At 43.0% G+C, this 25,497-nt stretch overlaps 1 protein-coding gene across 1 annotated transcript in view; it reads right to left on the reverse strand.

Moving 5' to 3' along the window:
- Positions 1-21,883, reverse strand: part of LOC106563397 (gamma-aminobutyric acid receptor subunit beta-4) — a 45,433-nt gene extending 23,550 nt beyond the window's left edge. The window contains exons 1-2 of the mRNA XM_014128913.2: positions 20,688-21,883; positions 19,180-19,274 (exon numbers count right to left, since the gene is read on the reverse strand). Coding sequence (XP_013984388.1) covers positions 19,180-19,274; positions 20,688-20,767 — 175 coding nt within the window. The 5' untranslated portion in view covers positions 20,768-21,883. The remainder of the gene's footprint in view (positions 1-19,179; positions 19,275-20,687) is intronic.
- Between the last annotated feature and the right edge of the window lie 3,614 nt (positions 21,884-25,497).

Consider the following 25,497-nt stretch of genomic DNA (forward strand, 5'->3'; position numbering starts at 1 on the left):
GCTAAATGACTAAATTGTACTTTAAGAGCTCTCTGTCTAGAAGATGAGGGCATGTGTAGGCAATTGTTTTGGAAAACTGCAGAAACATACTGACAGTACTCACACTAAAAATATATTCTGAATGTCACTTAACTTGTGAATATCTCTGGATAGGAGCATCTGCTTAATCAATGAACATACATGAGGATACAGTTTATCTACATACAGTAAGTTGGTGTTAGAAACAGAATGTAGCTAAATCTGTAACCTGACCTTAAAATGGATAGGCCTACATGTAAAAAATGTAAATAAAGAAGGCATTTTAAACGTTCTAGAAGTTGGGCTATTTCATACTGTAGGTTTTTCACGTTCATGACATCTGGCGATAACTCATGCAGCGCCAACTTTGGAGCTCAAAGCAAGGACACCCCCCTCCCCTCACCCCAAATGTTCACTCCTTGATCTGTAAAAAACCCAAAATCTCTGCACAAGGGAAATGTGCCACCCTCAAAATGAATTCAGTAGCCATTTCCCAATTGGCAGAACACTGAATCATGATGATCAGGTGAAAGAGAAATGAAGTGTAAGCACAAAAACAATGACCAGATGCACACATAAAAAGCTGAGAGTAACATCCAAACTTTAGTTGCGGGACTTCTCCAAAGCTTCCCCTTTTTTCTAGTAGTGGCCAGGGAAGAACCATCTCAACCACTGGGTTCAATGCAAGTTATTACAACAGTATGATTTAGGTAAACTACTATTTCCTTGAGCTAAGAGTGATGTAAGTAAAAGAGGTATACAGCTAGCGTGTGTAGCTATGTAAATGTCATGTACCGTGCACTAACAAATAAGCAGATAAGCTGTTACAGTAAGGACCTAAACAATCAATTGAAAAACATGTTTTACTTCAACATCTGTTTCAATGATCTTTCGTTATCGTTCACACAATTGAGAGCTTCCAAAGTAGCCAATATGGTCCAGTAAATTAATTATTTGATATAAGAAAAAATCTGCACAGACCAGTGCTTGGGAGAGTTGCTTGAACAGTTACCTGGGCATTGTCTACTTCATCAGGTGTGTTTTGCTCACAGAGTCACAGATTTGCTTATGAGAAACAAGCTCCCTGCAGGCTTTTGAAATGGCTGGCTTGCCACCAACAGCAATGTTTTTTTAGTTGCATTAATATTTCAGAGGGGGTTTAGACACAACAGGACAAGTGCTGCAACGTTGGGCATTGAACAAAATAATCTCTCAAACTACACCAGGCAAAGGAGACCCATCCAGCAAAAGGTGTTCCATCTTCCCTCCAGAGAAACGACACACAGACAAAGAAACAGAGAGAGGACTGTGGGAAAGATGTACCTAAGAATATGGCTACTGTAACTGCATCTCAGAATGCCTTTCAATTCATTTCCTTTCAATTTGTGCTCATTTTTCAAGGGAGTGAAATTAATCTTGAAAACAGGGATTTTCAGAGTCTGTGTAAAATCCCTTATTGTTGTTTATGTGTACTCTCTTTCCTTCCTTCAAATAATCTGCAGATGACTCCCGGTCCAGCCTACTCAGGAACGATCTGACAATTACCATGTTTCTCAAAATACTGGCACTGAAATATTAACCAGCACAGCACTTGACTTAGAGTGCACATCTCTCCTCTTTTTTTGTAATCCTATTTTCTTTCCCCCTCTTCTCCAACTCCAGCTGCCATGACAAGGCAGTCCACATCTCTCTTCAATGCCCTGCAGCTTTGTCATATTCCCTGACCCATCTCTTTCTGAGAAAAAAAAACAGAAAATGTGGGGCCATTTTCCATTGCGCTTTGTGAAGGCAACCAGTAACAATTTTCCCCAGAGATGTCAAAGTACATTCGTTTGCTGGTTGTAAACAGAAAGCACCAGGATCTCTCTCTCTCTTACTGCATATGTTGTACTCTGCTTCAACGAAACAGAGGGATCCACTTTGCCACAGTGGCTTTCTCAAAATAAAAGCACTTACCTGCAGATGCACTTTTGCGAGCTGTAAGGAAATATCGCTTCAGCAACAGCAGCCTGAGCGGCTCAGATATGTCTGCTTTTATCAATTCACGTGTTCTCATTGGAACACATTTCAGAAAATGTGGTATCTGAAAATAGAACAAGCAGGATATTAAATCAGATAATTATGTGTTAGTGTGTGGGTGTGTGCATCCATTTGTTCGTGCTTGTGTGTCTGTGTGTGCTAATGTGTGTGTGTGAGTGAGATGGGGATATAGCAATGTCCAGAGCCAAACCCAAACTACTATTAGCAATTATCCCAGCAGAGTGTGTCAGCACTTTCCACTGCTTTCCCAATAAGCCGCATCTAAGCCACTGACTGCTGTGACCTGATGCTGTTCGCCGACATCAAACTCTGACCTGATCTCCCAGAGTAGGGACTACTTCCAGCTGAGTCTCATAACTAGCCGGGTATTGACGTGGCACATTAAAGGAATGTGGAGTATAGAAAAGAGCCTTTAAAAAAAGTCAGGCTTGAATCCAACTCCGCGTCCAGCATCCAGGCACTTCATCTCCTGATCTTTGATTGTCTGCCAGTCTCCTCTCTCCCCTCTGATCTCAGCACATTCCCCCTGCCAAGGAGGGCACAGCCCTCTTAGGAACCAAACAAATTCTACCACTTGGCCATAGTCTTAAATTAAATCTTGAACAGAAGAAGAATGGATATTCTTAATCCATGGTTTACAGTTGTTTATCCCAGAGTCTTTGATAGTGGCTGTGAGTATCTGATGCAGCTATTGGCATAGGTGGGTGTGGTCCCTATGGCAAGAAGCATAGTAAGTGCACTGCCTGTAACTCAGTTTAAATTCGTCACCACTGAGGTTAGTATCGATGCGAATGCAGACACAGACAACAACATTAAAATGTTTAGCAATCCTGTCAGCAACATTGAAAAAAGCATGAGTACTTTTAAAAATGTGTCTATTTTCACTAACATACAATGATAAAACAGGAAGAAAACATTAGCACTAAATTCCTGTGTCTGCCACTGAACAGGAATCATCTATGGACAGCACCAGTGAATGAGAAAAACCTGTTTGTTTGTCAATGGAGCTGCTGCATTGTAGACCCCTCCAAGCCCTAGCACACAGATTCCTCACACCTCTCTGCCTTTCTCTGTTTGACATTTTGCCTCTACTCTCTCTACTTATGTTGTGCTCTTGGGCTTCTCTGAGCAGATCCACTGCTTCCTCAAAACTTCAGTTATTTTCCTCAATTTTTACACTCAGCAGCCTGATGGCCCCATCATCTGTGTCCATATTTAAATGTCAAAGGTGAAGCAGGTGGCATCATGGAGTGCCTGGGCTTTATTAACCCTTTACTCTCGTGGGAATTGACCTATATGGATAGGGCTAAATTGAAATGTTTCTTATGGAAGAAATGTGCAAAACATATGCACAACCACAGTAGCAATTGAAAGGAAAGAGTTTAGAGATAATGGGAAAAGTATTAGACTAAAGGTGAGGACACAACAGTTCACCTGACACAAGACTGAATCCAAACATTACACAGTTGATTTTATTAGCATTGGGATACATTTTGCCACATTTGTCGATAACAAAATCTGAAAAGACTCTGGATACATTTGGTAACTTGATGAGACTATTCCTGGAAAATATGGGGTAGGTGACAAAGACAAATAAAATGGATTGTGGCCACACTGTTCCTAAGTAATTTCAATGCACTTTTATGACTAAAAGAAGAGTCTTCAACTATAAAGTGCTTTTTTTTAGCTTTCCTAGCTGTGCTGTTGAGAAACTAGAGCAAGCACACTTATAGTTGTTTAATTTGGAATACAACCCTGTATCCCCGCCATCACACAATTACTGTTGTTGTTTACACAATCCAAAAACGGACCATTATAAATCACAATCTGGGTCAGGTGGGCATCATTTGAAAGCTTGTTCTATTGCCAACATGACGAGCTAAGTCACTTTAATAACTCTACCTACATGTACATATTACCTCGTCTAACCGGTGCCCCCCCCCACATTGACTCTGTACCGTTACCCCCTGGTATATAGTCTCGCTATTGTTATTTTACTGCTGCTCTTTAATTACTTGTTAGTTTAATTCCTTATTCTTATCCATATTTTTTTTTTAACTGCATTGTTGGTTAGAGGCTCGTAAGTAAGCATTTCACTGTAAGGTCTACACCTGTTGTATTCGGCGCATGTGACGAACACCATTTGATTTGAAGTTATAAAATATGATCTGACAGTGTTAGTCTTTCACAAGGCAATTCAGAGCAACAGATCATAGTTGTGGTGCATTCAGGTCTGTGTACAACGGCAAATAAACAAACATAGTCTCATTCTGTTCAGAACAAGCTAGACTATGACGCCATGTCATCTTGTAACTAAACTGTACATCAAACACAGTGATCAATAATAGTTGACACTGTATATGACATGAGTTTCATGATTTGGAAATGTGAAGTGCACATTTGGACTCACGGGAGGGATGGAGGCAACTTCTTGTCGTGCGCGGTGTTCAAGTTCAGAACAGCTGTCAGTCAATATCCATACAGAGCTGTGAAGCACAGAGCCAGAGCTCTGACGTCATGTATAGGATGATACTGTACAGCCACAACGTTCCAATTTAGGATATTATCAGTGCCCAAATCTAACATTTTCAACCTGCATATGGGTAGGAATGTAAAGGGTTAAACAGAGGGCTCTGTCCCTGGAATACCTCAGGTGGATGGGGCCGTTTAGACTGGCTCCCTCTTCAGGGACAACAATCCCTTCTCAGTATGTTTTTATCCCTGATGCGGCAGTGTTTTCTGTCATACAGGTAAGGACAATAATAATGATCTGAAATTGCACAACAGTAGGAGGTTGGGGACGGAGAAGGAATCCCTTGCCGTAGGTACAGTATATCTGCATGCTAGAAAAAGAGCTGGTTTCGCAGTAGCTCAGGTAAGATTTATGATCCTAATTATCTAAGTAGGGCTGGGGCCAGTGGTGGAGCTGGAATGCATGTTGGTGATACGAAATTAGAACCTCAGGACCTACACGTGTCAGTACAAAGCCCACACCTCCCACTACACCCTGAATACACTCACAACGTTCATTTGCTTTGACTCCATTTGTAGGCCGATATGTGCATTTGCGAGGCACAACAAAAAAGAAACCAAGCCAAGCGTCAAGCAGTGCTGCTCCCTAAATTCCCTTTCTCCTCTGTGTCTCACTCACTCAATTGCATTCTGACCGCTCCCTCTACAACGAGTGTGCACACAAGCTCCCATTAGGCCTACAGAAATAAAGGCCTATAAAACATATCTAACTGATGGGATACACAAGCTCCCATTAGGCCTACAGAAATAAAGGCCTATAAAACATATCTAACTGATGAAATACACAAGCTCCCATTAGGCCTACAGAAATAAATGCCTATAAAAACATATCTATCTGATGAGATACACAACTACATTACTTGCCAAATGACGACAGTTCATGACAAATGCAAAATGGACTGGTAGATTGAAGTAGGGAATTATTGGATCCCGTCTATTTTCCGCTAAGGCTACTTTGCGAACTGCTAGTGCCATTTAGAATTGGTTAGCCTAGGGCTAGGCTATAACCCTCCTAAACATAGACACTAGCAGTTCGCAAAGTTCACTGAATATAGGAAAAAACATTTGCTTGATAAAGATGAAGAGCTTATTTTCATTAGAATCATGAAGCCTAGGCCTAGTCACCAAACAGATGTTGTGGCCATAATTCATCATCATGCAGTGTCCAATGTGGAATTATCCATTTAGACAATTCCAAAGAATAGGCAGAATAAACTAAATGAAACGTCTGTATATGGAAAATAACCCTGAAAACATTGTCTTTCAACTCGCCAAATTGAGCCACGTTTCAAATGATCACTCTTTGGGAATAACTGTTCCACTAGCAACGTTGAAATGTTCTGATATATTTTATTCTGTTATATTACATCACGTTTTTTAATATAAAATAGGAGTGTCTTGACTGTGATAGGGGCTCAGGAAATAAGAGTGTCTTGTCTGCAAAATGAACAAAACAAGGATATGCCATTACATAGACATAGGCTTTAAGCAAAATCCACTGCCTTTTTGAAGACTGTGTTCTATAATATAACCAGTTGATATTACAGTTTCAATGAATCAATCTTAAATTACACAAAACAAATTATTGCGTGAATATACTGTATATGGGGCAATTTAGCAATTAGGATTTGTTATCTGTAATGGTTATGATAAATTAGGCATTGTTGTGCACTGTTAGCATATAGATAAATGTGCCATTTTTTTTCTGGCCTTGTGTGCAAAAATGATTGTGGCATAACCAAAAATATAAATTCCGTGTGAAGAAACAGTGTAGAATTGAAGGAAATGGTTAAAAATATATAAATAATTACTGTATATATATATATATATATATATATATATATAAATATCTTTTTTTTGGCACCCCCACTTTCAGACAAAGTCAGGAGCCCATGGGTACATACACATACAGTACACATACAGTACACATACAGTACACATACAGTACACACCCATGAAGTGCCTTCTACTGGCTTCTCTCTGCCTTTCTACCATCTGTTTTTCTGTTGATCACCAGAAAAGAACTGTGTTGTATAATGCCTTACAAGGAATACAACTATACATAGCGGATTACTTTGAAAGGTGTCATCTCACTGCTATTTGTCAGGTGGTGTCTGCAGTAGTAGTCTTTCTAGATGATCAGGATGTTGATGTTGTTGCCCTTTGGCTTTGTGCCCATTTCATGTTACTCTGGTGTAATTGCATTACTTGTGAGGTTTGTGTCGATCATGTTATTCCATGGATGCAGTCAATTAAACACTGAAAACACATTTGCTGGATAACGCCATTGCACAAAAAATACCACTCTGCCTCTGATATAAAAAACGAATAATTGACTCATTGCTTAGCAACAGAGGGTTCCATGGCAACTGCGAAGCATTCTCACTATAACATTACAAGGGAAGCACGGTGCTTTACATACATTGTGTTGAATTTGCACTCACTTTTGTGTTCAATGGCCACTGCTGTCATGAAAGCTCCTTCTTGAGACAATAAACCAATAAACCTGCATGCTGTGTTGCCATGCAATGCTTTTTATGCATCAAATGTATGACTTTGTAGTTGTGTGCCAACATGCATACCAGTGGAGGCTGCTGAGGGGAGGAATGGCTCATAATAACGGCTGGAATGGAGTCAACGGAAAGGTATCAACCACATGGAAACCACGTGTTTGATGAGTTTGATGCCATTCTATTGACTCCATTCCAGCCATTATTATGAGCCGTCCTCCCCTCAGCAGCCTCCACTGATGCATACTCTTCCCGAGACATAGGCCAAGGGATTGAATATCCATCATACCTGATATTTGTCATCCTCAATAGATTGTTGACATTTCCAACATGTGTAGCTGGAAGCTATGAGTCATAATTAAGGGTTGGCTCATTACGCTTTAATAGTCATCAGAAACAGCCACACTATCAAGAGTACTGTGGAGACGAACAATGGAATCGTATATAATTAGTCCACATCGTCATTTGTCATTGTGGTTATTATCATGATATATTGGTTAATATTATTAGTAGTAGCAGTAGTGACAGTCGATGCAGTAGTGGAAGCAGAGGTGTATTGGTATTGACAGCTGTGCTACATAAGTGGAGTTCTCAATGTATACCTATTTACACGCTGGAAAGCATGTCTTCAAATGACTCTCCCTCATACAATGTTCATTGCTTTCCTCAACCACTTATGGTAACAGAACCTCCCATCACCAACACACCTGTCGTTGAGAAGCCCCTGATTGGCAAGCTACAGGTGTAGGATCTTAATTAGATTACCCTGTTGTTTCAGGAAAGTTCCTGCACAACAGGCCAAATTAAGATCCTGCATCTGTAGTTTAATCTGGGTCTGGGAAAGCCGACCAATGACTGCATTAGTAAACCAAAATACTTCATTGTCTCATCAGAGCCACAGAGATCAGACATACAATTAACGTTACTAATGCTAATGAAATAGCCTTCTGAGTTGACATGATCGTGGATGGATGAAGGGAAATCATTCCACTAGTTATATAGTGACGTCAGACATAGAGGGCACAGTGAAGACAGAGTACATAAGAAAGAGAGAGGGAGAGGGAGAAAGAGGGACAGAGCATGCAGAAGGACACCGGCCCCATCCAACAAAACTATCCAATGACTCCAGAAAGCTGAGTTTCAGTAATGAGATGGGCTTTTGAACATGCTTCCTGGAATTGGGGCTGGTGGCATCAATCTCTGGGTGCCGTAAATGGCATTTCTTTCCTTGTTTATCTATCTAAACAATTGGATAGCCGCATCCTGCCCTTGGCCGGTCCCTCCCGACCCGCTCAAGTACACATCTCCCATCAATCACTGGGGGTGCAAAAAGGGCGTCACTGGGGGCATGAGGAGGGGAGTCGAAAAGGAGAAAAATGCCCTGCGTGCAAGATGCCTTGACAGTGTGCGACTTTTGGTTTCTGTACTTCGCAGTCCGCTGGGATGCATTTGGGTGTAATTTCCATCAGCGCTTCTTTTCTCTCTCCAGTTCAAAGTTGCTGAAATTGAAGATGAAGCAACTTTCATCGCCTGCATGCCATCCCTCACACCCTGCCCCCCATCCCTGCCCCCTACACCCTGGCCCCATCCCTGCTCCCCACCCATGCCCCCCATCAATGCCCCCCACCCATGCCCCCCACCCATGCCCCCCATGCCCCCCACCCATGCCCCCATCAATGCCCCCCATCCCTGCCCCCCCATCCCTGCCCCCCCAGCCATGCCCCCCACATCCCTTTTCACCTTCTACTCCCTCTGCAATAAATCATTTGCTGTTCTCTCTTCAACAGGATAGATATCAATCCTGTACACCCGAACGTCCATCCTGCTGTTCTGACAACTCACTCCTGTTTTGTGCTGAATGGGAATTCATTCTGCACTGTTACAGTCGGCCCATCATTTAACATGTGGAGACACACCAAGAACAGATAGCCTCCAACATGCTAGAGGTGTTGGGTGAAATTTAGATCGGAGCATCATGGGAAAATCTGTATAAAACATTTACGGGCTGTTACCGATATATGAAGTTTGTACGGATGGGCTCGTATGCATTAAATACGAGTCATGTTTATAATGGACACCCTGCAAAGCACAGGAATCACTCTCTCTCCACACTGTATGTAAAGAGTAAGTGTTCTGTGTGAGCCATTCTGCTTTCATAAACAGACTTGAGGGGGCGTGTTTTATGTGATACTGCTACAGATAATTTAGCAAAGAAGATGAACAACAGCTATTATGATAGCTAGGCCTCGCCTTCTCAGATGGAAGACACGATTGAATCTCATGAACAACTTTTGCATTCGGTCAGTGAGATGTACATAAATACTGTACTGTACTGAGCATCAACGTCACTGCAATGACTGTGCTGTTTCATGACTACATTTACTGCTCTGCCATTACAAATGAGATCAGGCTGCAGCTGGGACTCATTTGGGCTCAATGGGGAATGAGATCAGTAAAAAGAGGGTTGCGTGAGAAGGAGGGGGACTGACTGGTGGCCGTGCTCTGATGCCATGGCTGAGGGGTGAACTGGCACTGAGAGTGTTAGAGTGTTGGAGTGTGTGCCTGGGTCACCCATAGTGGGAGCCCAGGTGCTTATGGTTATGGCTGAATGACGCATCTCAGACTCCTACTCCACATGGCTGGAGGCCCTAACTGTACTCCACACTGTACAGGATCCTGGAACTCGTCCTTGGACTGGAACCAATAACACTAATGGCCAGGAGCTTTACAGTAGACTGAGACCAACCCCCAATTCAGGAGCATTACAGTAGACTGAGACCAACCCCCAATTCAGGAGCTTTACAGTAGACTGAGACCAACCCCCAATTCAGGAGCTTTACAGTAGACTGGGACCACCCCCCAATTCAGGAGCTTTACAGAGACTGAGACCAACCCCCAATTCAGGAGCTTTACAGTAGACTGAGACCAACCCCCAATTCAGGAGCTTTACAGTAGACTGAGACCAACCCCCAATTCAGGAGCTTTACAGTAGACTGAGACCAACCCCCAATTCAGGAGACAGTAGACTGAGACCAACCCCAAATTCAGGAGCTTTACAGTAGACTGGGACCACCCCCCAATTCAGGAGCTTTACAGTAGACTGAGACCAACCCCCAATTCAGGAGCTTTACAGTAGACTGAGACCAACCCCCAATTCAGGAGCTTTACAGTAGACTGGGACCAACCCCCAATTCAGGAGCTTTACAGTAGACTGGGACCAACCCCCAATTCAAGAGCTTTACAGTAGACTGAGACCAACCCCCAATTCAGAAGCTTTACAGTAGACTGGGACCACCCCCCAATTCAGGAGCTTTACAGTAGACTGGGCCCACCCCCCAGGACAGGAGCTTTACAGTAGACTGGGACCAACCCCCAATTCAGGAGCTTTACAGTAGACTGAGACCAACCCCCAATTCAAGAGCTTTACAGTAGACTGAGACCAACCCCCAATTCAGAAGCTTTACAGTAGACTGGGACCACCCCCCAATTCAGGAGCTTTACAGTAGACTGGGCCCACCCCCCAGGACAGGAGCTTTACAGTAGACTGGGACCAACCCCCAATTCAGGAGCTTTACAGTAGACAGACCTACCCCCAGGACAGGAGCTTTACAGTAGACTGAGACCAACCCCCAATTCAGGAGCTTTACAGTAGACTGAGACCAACCCCCAATTCAGGAGCTTTACAGTAGACTGGGACCAACCCCCAATTCAGGAGCTTTACAGTAGACTGGGACCAACCCCCAATTCAGGAGCTTTCCAGTAGATTGAGACCAACCCCCAGGACAGGAGCTTTACAGTAGACTGAGACCAACCCCCAATTCAGGAGCTTTACAGTAGACTGAGACCAACCCCTAATTCAGGAGCTTTACAGTAGACTGGGACCAACACCCAATTCAGGAGCTTTACAGTAGACTGGGACCACCCCCCAATTCAGGAGCTTTACAGTAGACTGAGACCAACCCCCAATTCAGGAGCTTTACAGTAGACTGAGACCAACCCCCAATTCTGGAGCTTTACAGTAGACTGGGACCAACCCCCAATTCAGGAGCTTTACAGTAGACTGGGACCAATCCCCAATTCAAGAGCTTTACAGTAGACTGAGACCAACCCCCAATTCAGAAGCTTTACAGTAGACTGGGACCACCCCCCAATTCAGGAGCTTTACAGTAGACTGGGCCCACCTCCCAGGACAGGAGCTTTACAGTAGACTGGGACCAACCCCCAATTCAGGAGCTTTACAGTAGACTGGGACCAACCCCCAATTCAAGAGCTTTACAGTAGACTGAGACCAACCCCCAATTCAGAAGCTTTACAGTAGACTGGGACCACCCCCCAATTCAGGAGCTTTACAGTAGACTGGGCCCACCCCCCAGGACAGGAGCTTTACAGTAGACTGGGACCAACCCCCAATTCAGGAGCTTTACAGTAGACTGAGACCAACCCCCAGGACAGGAGCTTTACAGTAGACTGAGACCAACCCCCAATTCAGGAGCTTTACAGTAGACTGAGACCAACCCCCAATTCAGGAGCTTTACAGTAGACTGAGACCAACCCCCAATTCAGGAGCTTTACAGTAGACTGGGACCAACCCCCAATACAGGAGCTTTACAGTAGACTGAGACCAACCCCCAATTCAGGAGCTTTACAGTAGACTGGGACCAACCCCCAATTCAGGAGCTTTACAGTAGACTGGGACCAACCCCCAATTCAAGAGCTTTACAGTAGACTGGGACCACCCCCCAATTCAGGAGCTTTACAGTAGACTGGGCCCACCCCCCAGGACATCAGCTTTACAGTAGACTGGGACCAACCCCCAATTCAGGAGCTTTACAGTAGACTGAGACCAACCCCCAGGACAGGAGCTTTACAGTAGACTGGGACCACCCCCCAGGACAGGAGCTTTACAGTAGACTGGGACCACCCCCCAGGACAGGAGCTTTACAGTAGACTGGGACCAACCCCCAGGACAGGAGCTTTACAGTAGACTGAGACCAACCCCCAGGACAGGAGCGTTACAGTAGACTGAGACCAACCCCCAGAACATCAGCTTTACAGTAGACTGAGACCAACCCCCAGGACATCAGCTTTACAGTAGACTGAGACCAACCCCCAGGACATCAGCTTTACAGTAGACTGAGACCAACCCCCAGGACATCAGCTTTACAGTAGACTGAGACCAACCCCCAGGAGATCAGCTTTACAGTAGACTGAGACCAACCCCCAGGACATCAGCTTTACAGTAGACTGGGACCAACCCCCAGGACAGGAGCTTTACAGTAGACTGAGACCAACCCCCAGGACATCAGCTTTACAGTAGACTGGGACCAACCCCCAGGACATCAGCTTTACAGTAGACTGGGACCAACCCCCAGGACAGGAGCTTTACAGTAGACTGAGACCAACCCCCAGGACAGGAGCTTTACAGTAGACTGAGACCAACCCCCAGGACATCAGCTTTACAGTAGACTGAGACCAACCCCCAGGACATCAGCTTTACAGTAGACTGAGACCAACCCCCAGGACATCAGCTTTACAGTAGACTGAGACCAACCCCCAGGACATCAGCTTTACAGTAGACTGAGACCAACCCCCAGGACATCAGCTTTACAGTAGACTGAGACCAACCCCCAGGACATCAGCTTTACAGTAGACTGAGACCAACCCCCAGGACAGGTTTCGGGGAGTCATCGAAGAAGGTTTGTTACATGGCAGCTTGTGAATCTGGCTCCACAGGAGGGCCAGCCGGGCAACAGAGGCACCTACACAGGAAGAGAGCGTGTCATCCCCACAACCTTTCAGTTGTAGGGATGAAAACTAAGAATGGGCATGCTGACAAATACGACATAGTAACCCCCTTGGGCCTGTACTGAACTTCCACTAAATATCACAGTCTTTCATGCCATATTGTCATTATTTGTCTAAAGACAATGCATCTCCATTTTATATAACTTTCATTCCAATGTCTGCTCTCATATATGAAGGTAACCTACCTACCTCCCCCACCAACACACACACACACACACACACACACACACACACACACACACACACACACACACACACACACACACACACACACACACACACACACACACACACACACACACACACACACACACACACACACACACACACACACACACACACACACACAGGGATGCCTAGCTCTGGGCCCAGGGGTGAGAGGGGCATGTTCACAGCACCAGTGATATGTCACCTCCATTTCAAGCATTGTTAGCGGTGGAATCCTAGACGAGCGGTGATGACAGCTAGATTTAAAGTACGTTCTCCTGGGGGGAGGGGTGTGGGACGAAGGGGACTGCTAAGCTGGGCACTCTCGCCGCTTGGCACTGACTCGGCCGGGGCTTCGCTTTTTGTTTTGCGACTCTTGTGAGAGATCATTACACTGAATTCCCCTCTGTAAGATCCAGAGCACCGCACACCTACCAAATCAATGGCGGTGGGAGAGACAAGAGGCAGAGACACAGGCAGAGGCAGAGCCATGCTCCGGTCTCCCCGCCCCCTCATCCACAGCCAAGCACCAACACGGCCCACAGAAAGGACATCCAACAGCATCATTACACAGCTGTAGAGAACAAACTAGCACTCTAAACAGAGATTCACAACAGAAAGAGATAACACAACATGAGAGAGACAATTTATCTCGAAGCAACCCACAATATCCATGTGTGGCAGCATAGCAGCATGGTCTTTAACAAAATCAAGTATTCACTGAGAGGTCAACTATTAGCAAAGTGATAAAGAAAATGACTTATTGAAAGTACAGTATTGGAAGAACAGGTATTGTGGTTTAGTTAACCCACGAAACAACAATCACCAGAGGATAGAGAACAATGTGTGATGCCCTCATACTACAAAACAGGGCTCATTGTAGCAGTCATCTCCCTTACTATGACAGCATTACACAATACCTTCCATTTTGTTACATTTTATAATATAAATGCTATATAGGTTGCATTTGGCATGTATAATGCGCAATAACTATTAATACAATACGAATACATCCATGTGCTTTATACTGCCTAATAAATGATTCATGCTTTATAAAGGTGTCTCATATGTCTTACAGATGCATGGTGGGAAGGGACCAGGAGGACCCAGAAGCCCTGGGTCAGTGTTGTTCTGTGGACTGGCCACCCCTGTCTGTGGCTAGGGCTGTTAAATCACATCTCTAACGAGTTCTGCTCCCCTCAGGCTGCCATTTGTCTGAGACAGGTCCATCCCACTTATATATAGGTCCTGCAATGGAAATTGCCATATAAATCAGATGCGTATGGCCCACCTTGTTTAAGTTCTTAATTCAACCTTGAGATAATAGTACACAGTTGTCTACAGTATATGGAAGCATGAAGTATAGTACGGCAACACATTTCTATAAACACACACATATTACTACAACAGACTAAGCTGCTCAACAACCTCCAGCTAAACCCTGCAGCAGAATCAAGTTGACAAAACATGCTACAGCAGAGAAATGCCATATCCATTCCTACATACAATTACACAGAAGGCTGTCAGCATGTAATGATATTGAAGATGGACATGTAGACAGAGTGAGATACAACTGCGATAATTCCCCCTTTTAAAAACAAATTTGCCTATAAATTACTTGACAAAGCTTTTAAAAGTAACTGCCAATGGCGCTCAAATGGTAGAGGATGTAGCTAACATAGAGAAAAACACTTACTGGTACATTTACAGACCACTGGTTTTTATTAGATTTCACACAGTCCGTTGAGGCCACTTAAAACTCCCAATGGTGAGCAGCTCAAAGATAATGTAATTAGGGGTTTTCAGTTCATGGTGTCATTTCTATGGGCTCTCCCTATTTAACCATCGCCTTAATTATTCAGCACTTATTTCCTGATATGACCACCTGACCACTGTGATCACATGATGGTTTGGCAGACTGGACAACCTTGTTTGGAATTTTTTTCAAGACAAAATGATTATAATGAACTAATAAGTGGTCATCATGTTATAATTGACTATGAGACAATGTCAAGCTTTCGAATTTGGATGGACTTTGAATTATGATTTTATTTTTTGGTCCTGTCCTCAATGAAGATCACAACATTTAAAAAATACTACAGGTCTAATGGTTTGTCAGAAGTCATGGCTGCCTAACAGTATTGAACTTGCATTGTGTGTCTTATCATAACATATTTTAAAACCACCAAAAGACAACATGTACTGTACTTCAGCAGCTACAGTAGCATTCTATCCCCATGATTAAGGTGGACTGAAAAGTGAGATATAGCCATCTGGGATGTACTCTTTAGATTCCAATCTTGGTGGTAGCCGACTAGGATAGAGATCTCAGTACAAAATGATCCTCTGATGCAAAGAGATAGGCAGCCTCTCATTCAGTCGGAGCTTGCTTGTGAGTGCGTACGTGAGTGTGCGTGCATGCGTGCGTATGTGTATGTGTGTGTGTCTGTGTGTGTCTGTGTGCTTGTGTGCGTACGTGTATGCATGTTCTGTTCTTCCCTGCATGAGTGGCGTGTGTGTGACGGAGAGAGTGGTCAGGAGTGTGTATGAGGGAGTGTGTATGCATGCATGTATTTATGTGAGAGAGGGAAAGAGACGGAATGGTGACTAAGATGGGGATGAAAAGGGTTAGAATTAGACTGTTAGTTCTGTGTGTGTGTGTGAGAGAGAGAGAGAGAGAGAGAGAGAGAGAGAGAGAGAGAGAGAGAGAGAGAGAGAGGGAGGGAGGGAGGGAGGGAGAGAGAGAGAGAGAGAGAGAGAGAGAGAGAGAGAGAGAGAGAGAGAGAGAGAGAGAGAGAGAGAGAGAGAAAGCGTGCCTGCATTTATGTGGGAGGGGCTTTAGTACTGTCCACATGCTCCCAGCGCTGTGACTTCCCTACATTGACAGAGGGATGGTGACGTGTCCTCACATCGTTGAAATTAAAACAAATTAAAGTGCAACACATTAGTCACTGTTGAAACCATACCACATCTTTCTTACAGACCCTATTTTCAAACCACAAAACTAAAGGGGCGAAAATCCCACTTGTGTATCCTGGCCTTGGGTTTTCATATCCTGGCCTTGCGTATCCAGGAAACTGCTTCCCTTTTCTGTTTTACTAAGTAAACTTTGGGACATGTTCTGTATGAGATGACCTTAAATGGTCTCTGTCATCATGAGACCGCCCATGTGTGGGGTCACATGGGGCTGTCTTTGTTGAAAGGCCTGGCTCCAAATGAGAAACCACAATCTCGTAAAAATCAAGGTTGTTGAAAGCTGACATGATAATAGAGGTTGTAAATCAAGCCTTTATAGAAGGTAATCACTTTAGTGGCAGCAACGCTGAGACAATAGCTGATTCCATTTCATTTTTATAGTGGGAATTTTATATAAATCCATACAATATCTGTCCATAAGTGCATAAAAACATGTGTTCAATTAGAGATGGCAGTGTACTTTATGATTTAAGAGATTCTTGTCTAAATGTAAAACAGCAGTTGACAATGGCCTACATTTGCATATTGACTACACAACAGCATTTACGGGTGAGTGAAAACAAACAGCCCATGGGCTTGGTAGCATTTTAAAAGGCAATGAAGAGGCTTGAAACAACACAAATAAACAACATTTCTAAAATGCACTTCACTTTCTACTCTAAGAAGAGACAGAGACAAGAGATGATTACCATCATAAACTCTCTCTCTCTATCACGTTATTTCATTTCCTTCTCTACATATTTCTTCCTATTGTCAAGTAACATTAGCCAAAGCCAAATCAAGAAATGTTTACAGAAATATAGCATTACAATGAATTTAATGCCATCTATAAACCAACCACTGACCTTACCACCATGGCCATCATCAAGCACTTTGATGTATTATTTTCCTGTGCTGTTTGTCTGTCTAGTTACCTCAATGCATAATCAGATTCAACAGAGCACCAGGGTGGTTTGGATTCTGCTTAGCAAAGGCTCTTTCTCAGTCAGACAGTACATGACATCCATGGGCTATTTGTTGAGAAGTAAGAGCCAAAGCCAATCATCTACACAAAAAAAATTAAAGGAGTACAATTGTTTTATTTATTTAGGAAAGTCAGTTAAGAACAAATTCTTATTTACAATGACGGCCTACAGCTGCCAAACCCTCCCCTAATCCGGACGACGCTGGGCCAATTGTGAGTCTCCCGATGGGACTCCCGATCACAGCCAGCTGTGACACAGCCTGGGATTGAACCAAGGTCTGTAGTGACACCTCTAGCACTGTTGTGCTGTGCCTTAGACCGCTGCACCACTCGGGAAGTCAGATGAGAAAAATACAAGGCATCACCATCAGCAACTAACCCAACACTGAATACTACAGGAACATATCAGAGGAGAGTACAGTGAGTTGGAAAAGCTGTCTTTATTGTTTCATTACAGATGTACAATATCATCCGTATGATTTTTCTAGGCTGTGTCACAATACTATTTTAGCATACTGTGGTCTCACCATTTTGCTTACCTTGCTAATCATACTCTGGACTGTATGTAAATAAACTGCAAAATTGGACCCAGATACGGATAGAGAAAAGTCACAGTAGCCCTTCAGCCCTACAGTTGTCATTCACACTACAACATAAAGGTTTACTAGTTTGTCCTTAAACAAAAGCATAGAGAATGAAATCCCATTGATATGATCCCCCTGAGTAGTGGAGGGAGGTGGTTGTTGGGGTGGTGGTGGGGGGATAGTGTGTGAAAGCCTGGCGTTGGGTTGTGTTGACCATTTTAGGGCTCTGTCAGTTGAATTCCAGTTTGGCTCAGAGATCAATGAAGAGGAGAGAGGACAGGGGGCTGTGTGGAGCGAGTGCCGCCTGGGCTTTTCATACGGAGCTACCAGAGTTAAGGCCACCACACATCTACTGGTTCCCACGGCAGCACCCTGGGCAACCGTTTAAACTACAGCCTCAAACCTCAACAAGGATAGTGTTCTAGGCCAATTTACTCTATTCTGGTTTGGGCTTGGAGTTCTCTATTCTGGTTCAGACTTACAGCACAATAGCCACACTGTCAGAGTCCAGCATGGGGCACCAGTTAAAAGGCAGGCCAAGTTCTTTTGGCTCTCCGGAGATGAAGTTGATCAGCAGTTCTGTCAGAAAAGAAGTGGCTGACTGATGATGGAGTTATCAGGATGTGATGGACTACAGCTCCCTGGCCTGAGGCAGCCGTGGCTGGAGGAAGAGGCGCTGCCACTGCCTGCCCGGGACACTCAGACTAACAACTTAGTGTACCAAAGTGTGGAGGAGCAATAGGAACTGACTAGGGCTGCAAAGCAGGGATAGAGCTGGACGAGAAAAAGCTTCCTGCACTGTTTTTATGGTGATCTCAAGTGTAGACCATTAAGCAAAGCATCATTCAAAGGTTCTGCTCCCACTAATGACCAGCAGGCTAAATGAGAGAGAGAGAGAGAGAGAGAGAGAGAGAGAGAGAGAGAGAGAGAGAGAGAGAGAGAGAGAGAGATGAGAGAGAGAGAATGAGAGAGAATGAGAGAGAGAGAGAGAGAGAGAGGGAGAAAGGGAGAGGGTGAAGGAGAGAGAGAGAGAGGGAGTGAGCGATTGAGTGAAAGAGGGAGCGAGCGAGAGAGAGAGAGGGAGAAAGGAGAGAGAGAAGAGAGGAGAGAGAGAGACTAGTGTTTCAACCCATTATGTTGTTCTCTATGGTTATAACAGTATACTAGACCCTACTATTAATTGCTTTTGGCACAAGCTGCATCAAAGCCTCTTTCTGAAGTTTGTTGTCATTTTCTATTCCAAAGACTTTGTGTACATGCACAACCCTTGGTTCACAATCCTTCAATATAGAAACATAGTGTTAGACTGGTTCTCTATGCGTGTGCCCCACTTCTAGAGAAGTATCCATCTTCCATATGTGGTGATGAATAGATGCATAGCAATGAGATGGTTGCAGTCACCTCAAAGCATCTGCCTTTGCTGTTCCAAAGGCTAACATTTCAACTGGGTTCAGGAAAATAACGACCAATAGCCTACATCGTTGATGAAGGGGAGTGGGTATTCAGTTTCAAGCACAGCACAGGTACAGTATATCTCACATACCTCCAAAATCAGGCCTTAGACGGATGTCATACCCCTTCAGCAACTTGTCCACGGTGGCCTTGGCCACAGATATTCCAGTTTGTCCAGTGGAGGTGCTGAGGAAAGACATCACAGTTTTAAGACCCTGTCAGGAGCCTTGAGTGGAAACTCAACTTGAAGCTCAGTTAGCCGACTTTTGAATATGTTTCAAAATACACTTGCAGCCTTCAACGTGCTCAATATTCAATACCAAACCTAAAAGATGATTTCAACATTTCTAATTGGTAAGCCTGTTGTCTTGAGGGGATCTGAATTAGGCTACACCTGACTGCTAAAGATTCCCTTCTTATTCACCTCTATCATATCTAAATGCATGTCAGTGTCAGTAGGACCATGAGAAAACAGAAGTATTTTGAGATAATAGCTCTAATTAAACGAAAGGCCTGATATGTTAGTTGTTAACACTGAATAACATGAGATGTTAGTTGTTAACACTGAATAACAATGTAATTAACCACACGATTAATGAGGCAATAACAAGTATGAAATCAAAGAGCAGATTTTGTCGATGCTTGTATGCGCGTGTGAAGTGTAATTAATGCGAACTTCCAGTATATTACCTGTCACGAAAGGCCTCTATGAAATCGAAATGGCAAAATGGAAGACCCAGTTTGGGGCCCCCTCTACTTGATTAGCGGGTGAATGTTGTCAGTCTCTTTAAAAATAATGCATTGTAGCCCAGCTGGGAATATACCATGATAACGTGGTGAATATAGAGCTTATTTTTATCGGCCTACATGTATGTGTTCATTTACACTGAACATGATAAAGCCTATATTGGTCAAGAAATCGTCCATCTATAGCTAAGCCTACTTCACCATCTCCCCTAGGGCGGTTACAGGTGCTCAAAATACGCAATATTGAAGAACTGAAGAGTAGTATGAATATTGAATTTAAAAGGTTTAATCTAATTTAAAAACTCCTTATGTGTTGAAGTGATGATGACCTAATTTAAATGACTGACAGGCGTTTTGGTTTGATTTACTCCTGCTGATCAATTATGAATCGGTAGTAAGCCTATACAGTCTATAGTTAATATTCATGTCTTACATGAAGGTAAGGACGTGGCTTACATTCCTATGGCAACATCCATTAAACAGCTAGTCATGCTGATTGATCAATGATATGGCTAATTTAATGGACCCAGCCTTAATACTGCCTAATTATCGGGTATGTTCAGTATGACTATCTATTTAATAGGATTGATACTCGCCCCAGCCAATTAGCCGCTATTTACCATTTGGATCAAGGAGTGCATTTTACAATAGACAGCATGCACGCGCACCTTTTGCTCCCACACACAGGCGCGTGCGCCGCAGAAAAGGGTTTCGTATAAGTGCAATATGAGTAATGTCGCCTTAATGTCGGTGCCGTGAAAAACTGGTTTCAGTGTGTTTTTAGCTTCCTATACGGCAGCTTTATGATAAGCCTTTGCTCTTATGGAAATACATCTTAGAATGCTATCTTACCTTTGAGCAAAGCAAACGAAGGACAGAGCCGCCAAAGCAGAGAAAATTCCACATAATTTATCTTCTTGAGGACCCAACATTTCCACAAATCCTTATATAGTTTCAATAATCCAACCGCCTGTGGTCCAAAGAAAAATGTGAAAATAAAGTTTTAAAAAAGCAATTCAAAGAAATTGCTGAAAAAAAAGATATGATACATTTGGTCATGTAATGGCTTTATAAAAAAACATGCGTGTGTTTAAACCTCGTAATTGGTACCAGCTGTTTTCCCAAGCTATGGAAATCCGTGCAGGTCACAGACCCCCTCAACCAACACCAGAAGATCCGACATCTTGCTCAAAACTGCCAACAGAAGACTTTCAAAAAAGTGATAACAAGTCGTCTTCCTTAAAAACTAAAAAGTCCGGCAAAAATGAGAGACGATTGATAAAGAACAGCAGCGCCTTGTTGATTAAATTGGCAGTTGCAATTTCCCAGTCCAAACATGCGGAATTAACATGATTCCAGCGGTGCTACGGCTCTAGAGATTGTTCCACAATATAGGCTATGATGTGTTTAAGGATTTGTTTTAGCTGTAAACGTTGCGGGGTGAGGGGCAGCGGAGGGTAAAAAAAATGACAAATGAAATCTTCATTCCCTTTTTGTTGCTGATGATGATGTAGAGTTGCTTCTCTCAACTCAAAGTCACTGAAGAAAAAAAAATGCACAGAAAAAATGCACTGGGCAATATCTAATGCAGACGTCAGGGCAAGCTATATCACCCCTCTGGTGAAAAAAAATAGATCCCGAGAAATATGGATGACCCGTCATATATATCGGCCAATGCATGTATCACAACATCGGATTTAATGTCAAATAGGAAAACCCATTGAAAAGCCCAGTCACCTCCGTTGTCCAACCTTATCTCTCGATTGAATACCTTAACATGTTTCGCTCATCTTCTCCCCGAAGCGGAGAGCAAATAATGACACAGATCGAGAAACACCCGCAAGAGCATTGTTGGTGAAAACAAGTGTTGAAATTCCCTTGTAGCCTACACTATTTCGTGGGAAATAAGTTCTGCCTAATGCATTGTATAAAATGCTCATGTTTAATGAAATAAAACAAATCTAAAATCGAAGGAGAAATTTCAGCAGCAGCCTATCCACTGAATCGCCAATGAATGAAGAGATATGATGCCCATATGATTATATTCCCCCTGCAACCCATTAGGATGCTGCGAGTGTGTCCCGATGCGTTTTCATGCATTTATACCACTTTACCACATATTTGAACACACAGCAACACTCATAGGCTACTCACTGAAGGAAACACACACACATACACACTCGTGCAGCCACTTGAGCATCAATACTTTTAATAGCATGAAACAATTGTATAAAGTATTTATTTGAATGATAATCATATCATTACTCATATGCACATCACATGCTACAATCGGACAATATGTATTTTATACAGAATAGTAGGCTTTCTGCAGGGATCTTATGTGCTGTCCAGTTGCTAAGCAACCCAGCAACCACTGATGCAGTTGTGGTGTTTTGAAGGCTATGTGCAAAGGCTCATTTAAAGGACCACTGCCACTACGGTGTGGTCTCTGGGACAGAGGGGGAGACTTTGACTGATGTATAGGCCCATGTGTGAACCATACTTCCAAATATTAACATATTTCTGAACTAACAATTAGGGTTCAGTGATGTGATGGGTCAGGAATACCTTATGAATGATATTTTCATTTAATTACATCTTGTTATCTTTGTCAGTGTTTTAACAGAGACAAACTTGTTTTCCCACTGCGCAGTAATTCACTTATTTGGCCTCCCCTGCGTTTTAGAGATGACTGAACTCGCTGCGATGGCTACAGTTTCAGTCACCTTTTTGTCTCAGCTTGTTTTCAAACCTCACCACACTCTTGTGTTTTGTCAGAGTTTTAACAGAGACAAACTCATTTTTTGACTGCACAATAACTAAACTAGTTGGCCTCCCCTGTTATGGCTACCAAACAGTTTATAACTCCCCACCTCATCATCATCATCATCATCAACATCATCATGACAGTAACATGGTGTAATACATGGGGGGAGCGTTGAAATAGAACAAAAATAATAGAACAAACGTACTGTAACTTATTGTGCACACCAAGTAGGACAAGAGTTTGTATTGAACCTCTGTGCTAGCGAGACACTCTGTCAGTGGTGCTGGATTGACTGATATTGAGGTCAAACCAGCAACTATTTGGGCTTTCTAGGCATCATCAACTTGATTGGTGATGATAAAGTACACATGTTAAAACAGCTAAACAATATCAGTGGACAGCTCAGGTGGCTGGTGGCACCTTCATTGGGGAGAACGAGCTCGTGGTAATGACTGGAGTGGAATCAGTGGAATGGTATCAAATACATCAAACACATGGTTTCCAGGTGTTTGATGTCATTCCATTTGCTCCGTTTCGGACATTATTATGAGACGTCCTCCCCTCAGCAGCCTCCTGTGGTGGACTGCGCATTGTCAGATGTGTCAATAGCTGACGCAGATCTTAATTAGCAGCAAAGCCTTTGTACACTTAGGCCGCCCTTAATCCATTGGCAATATATCTGGAAACATTTCAGTCATTTTTCATTTCAGCCTCTACATTTACATTTTAAAAGTTAATTATATTTGTTGCATGAACAATTTCATTCAACTATACAGTCTTGAAGAGACCAAGATGTTGAATATGTATATTGTTTATAATTCCATTTAATTTATTCATTTTCCTATATGATTGTAAAAATATCAACTTAAGAGTCACTCTTGAAGAAAAAGAGAGAGAGAGAGAGAGAGAGAGCGAAAGAAGGCAAGGTAGTTATTTTTCCTGACCCAACGAACAAAGCCAAGCCTGCTGTTTAGACATGCATCACTGAAATGCATTGTTGGCAACACACTTTTACATTGTAAAACATCACACATTTTGGTTGTTGAATCTCAACATTTTTGTGTCAAACATTTTCAACAAGTGTTTTATTACATTTAGGCCTATGAGTTTCTTACTACTGTATGTGCTGGTATATGGTTAGGGTTGGCATATAGTAGACTAGATGCGTTAAAAATAAAATATTCTTGTCACTTTGTTACACACTATTCCATGATATCTTGCAAGGAGATGATTAGTTCATTGAACATTATATTTTTCCTGAACCAACAAAAAATATGAAAAGGTGGAAAATAACTATTTAAAATTCATTTAAATTGATTTTCATTTTATGTCCTTTCAGACAACCCTTAACAGGTCTTCAGCAGGCTGGGTTGTGTTGTGGCAGAGGAAGGTCGAGGGTCAGCATCGCTGGAGTGCTAGAATGTGGAAAGAGTGAGAGAGCATCTCACACAATGTGGCAGACGGATCCCCCTGGGCAACGTCTCTGGGGGACACAAAATCAACGCTTCTGTCCACTTGTCTTTTCTCGCAAGCCCATCCATGCAGGCTGGAACCCTGGGCTCCGGGGTCACCTGACCACAGCACCTGGCTCTTATTGGCTTCTGTGGTAGGGCCATCCAAGCCTCGAGATATGTATGCTCTCTGCTCTTTTTCTCCTTCTCTCACATGTTGCATAAGGCATGTGAGTTACTGGGTCACCCCAGTCCTCCGATATAAATAGTATCACATTCTTAATGCATTGCGGCCTTCCAGTTACTTGCTCTCTCTTTTTCTCTTGTTATTCATCTGTTCCAAACATTCAAATCACACCAAAACAACACAAACAAGATCTTAATGAAATATTGAAGCTGTGGAATCACCTAACTACTGTAGGTAGATTATGTGTGGTTTTCTGCTTTACCACCCTGTGGAGAGAGGAATAACGTAATATTCCTCTCTCTGTGTTTTGCTAATTGCACTTAAAATTTAGCCTAGGCATAATGACATACATAAAACCACGTTGCACTTCTCTCTCAACATCTCCTTTACTGTGGTGTGTTCATCTAGAAACTATTAAATTGCAATGTTTCCATGGGATTAGCGGTGGTGACTTTGTCACAAGAGAAAAAGGTCCGATGGTGCTGAAGAGAACAAACAATTTATGGCGGCGATCAGAGATTCAGCACCATGGACGGCGCCACAATGGGACTCCCGAAGTTCAGCACCACAAGATAATGGACAGCGATGCCTAAGCCCAGCCAAGAATCCCTGGAAATAAATACAGGAACACCTAATCAGGAAGGAAGAAGCAAGAAGAACGAAGGGGAAGGCATCCCATGAACTTTGATCTGTTTTCTAGCCTGTGTCATCCATATTGCTTTCCAACGTTAATCTTTTGAATGGTAAAGAATAGGGAAAACATTTCCTCCATCATTTTTTAAAGGCCCAATGCAGCCGTTTTCATGTCAATATCAAATAATTTCTGGGTAACAATAATGTACCTTACCTTAATAGTACCTTAATAGTTTTACATTAAAATGGTCAAATGGCAAGAACAATTGCTTTCTAGTAAAAACAATTTCTCATTAAGAATTTTGCTAGGACTGTCTGGGTGTGGTCTGAGTGAGGGACCTAATTGGAGGGGAATAACTGGAGGGATGGTAACCTGAAAACTAGATGTTATCTCTTTGTTATTGGTCTATTAACTTATACCACCTGGTGGTATGTCACCTGGCAAGCCAAAACACCACCCATGCAAAACCTGCTGATTAGAAGGTCCTGTAAACTAAATTGTATTTTCAACCAGCAACTATGAGGAAATAACACTGTACAGTATGATACATAACACAGGCAAAACTGAATTTTGACTGCACTGTGTCTTTAACTAGGCAACATCTACATGCTACTCCATCTCAT

Source organism: Salmo salar, chromosome ssa11 (assembly GCF_905237065.1).
Source record: "Salmo salar chromosome ssa11, Ssal_v3.1, whole genome shotgun sequence".
NCBI classification, from domain to species: Eukaryota; Metazoa; Chordata; class Actinopteri; order Salmoniformes; family Salmonidae; genus Salmo; species Salmo salar.